At 35.8% G+C, this 1246-nt stretch overlaps 1 protein-coding gene across 1 annotated transcript in view; it reads right to left on the reverse strand.

Moving 5' to 3' along the window:
• Window positions 1-797: 797 nt before the first annotated feature.
• The window catches only part of AK8 (adenylate kinase 8), a gene marked incomplete at both ends in the record, with an annotated part of 22572 nt that continues 22123 nt past the window's right edge, over window positions 798-1246 (reverse strand). The window contains one exon of the mRNA XM_010083716.1: window positions 798-887. Within this exon, the coding sequence (XP_010082018.1) occupies window positions 798-887 (90 nt within the window). The remainder of the gene's footprint in view (window positions 888-1246) is intronic.

The following is a 1246-nucleotide window of genomic DNA, read 5'->3' on the forward strand; positions in this document are numbered from 1 at the left end:
TTATTTGTGTCATTGGTAACCAGGTGGCCTATTGCTAGGAACACGACTGAAAGTTCCTCTTCCAGGCCACTGTAATTTGGCAAAAGAAACATTCTTCCACCCCACTGAAACACAACTTATCCTGTAAAACTACAGATCTTCTCTGATACCCGCCACATACAGTGAGTTATCCTTGTGCAAGACAACCAACAACCACGTGAGTTTAAGCTGTTGCCCTAAGGAGCTTACACTATTTATGATTTGTCTGAAATCACTGCAGAGACTTCCAAAAGCAAAGTATGCTTAGATATTCTTTGTGGTAGTCCCCTCCTACAACCAAAAATGCTGATAGAAGTGTAAAGAAACTTTAAGTTAAAAAGATTTGCGTAGAGGAATCTACAGTTGCATTCCACAAGCCAAAATCTACGTGTGAAAGCAGAGTCTTCGTTATAGCCCACTTGAAATAAAAATGGAACATGATTATTTGCTTTAAATAACAGTTTAAACACCTTTAAAAAAAAAGAATTCTGATTTTGATACAGAGATAAAAACATGGAAATCTCATTTTGGGATGTGTACAAAAAAAAATCGGAATTTCACTGCAACAGTGAACTATTTGCTTTGAAGGTATCAAAGAGCTCAGAATTCTAACTTCTGCTCTGCAGTGCTACAAATCACATGTCATGGACGGAATTATCAACTTCCAGATTACTCTGATGTAATTCAGGTTAGAATCCGACCAAGAGAAATCCACTCACAATTTATTTTTTTGCCACAAATTTGTAACTACAGTGTAATGAGAGAGCAGCGTGCCCTACCTGGGTATCCATTGTCAATATAAGGCTTAACGAGTCCTCCAAGTTTTGTCTTGTCTGCAACAGCTTCCTTTAGCAGTTGCCCACAGCAAACTAACAGGAAGGAAGAACAAAAAAAGACACAAGGTTAAATTTTAAAAAGGAAGCAACAAAGAAAAGAAAATAAACCCCAGAAGCTGCATACTGGAATAAGGTCACTGAATAAAATAAAAGTCGTAGGTTTTTGGGTTTGTTGTTAGGATTTTTTTTTTTTTTTTTTTTTGTCCAAGCAGAGCAAAAAGCAAAGAGACTGAGCAGGGTAGAATACTGAATAAAAAAGAATACATTTGGTAAAGAGCATATTAAAAACAGAGACAGAGAGAAAGGTATTAATCAAATATGTTCCTGAAATAATAACTCAAGGGATCGCTAGCATTTTTCACTTTTTATAAACTTATAATTACTGAATAAAG

This window comes from Pterocles gutturalis, unplaced genomic scaffold (genome assembly GCF_000699245.1).
Source record: "Pterocles gutturalis isolate BGI_N339 unplaced genomic scaffold, ASM69924v1 scaffold6015, whole genome shotgun sequence".
Classification (NCBI taxonomy): domain Eukaryota; kingdom Metazoa; phylum Chordata; class Aves; order Pterocliformes; family Pteroclidae; genus Pterocles; species Pterocles gutturalis.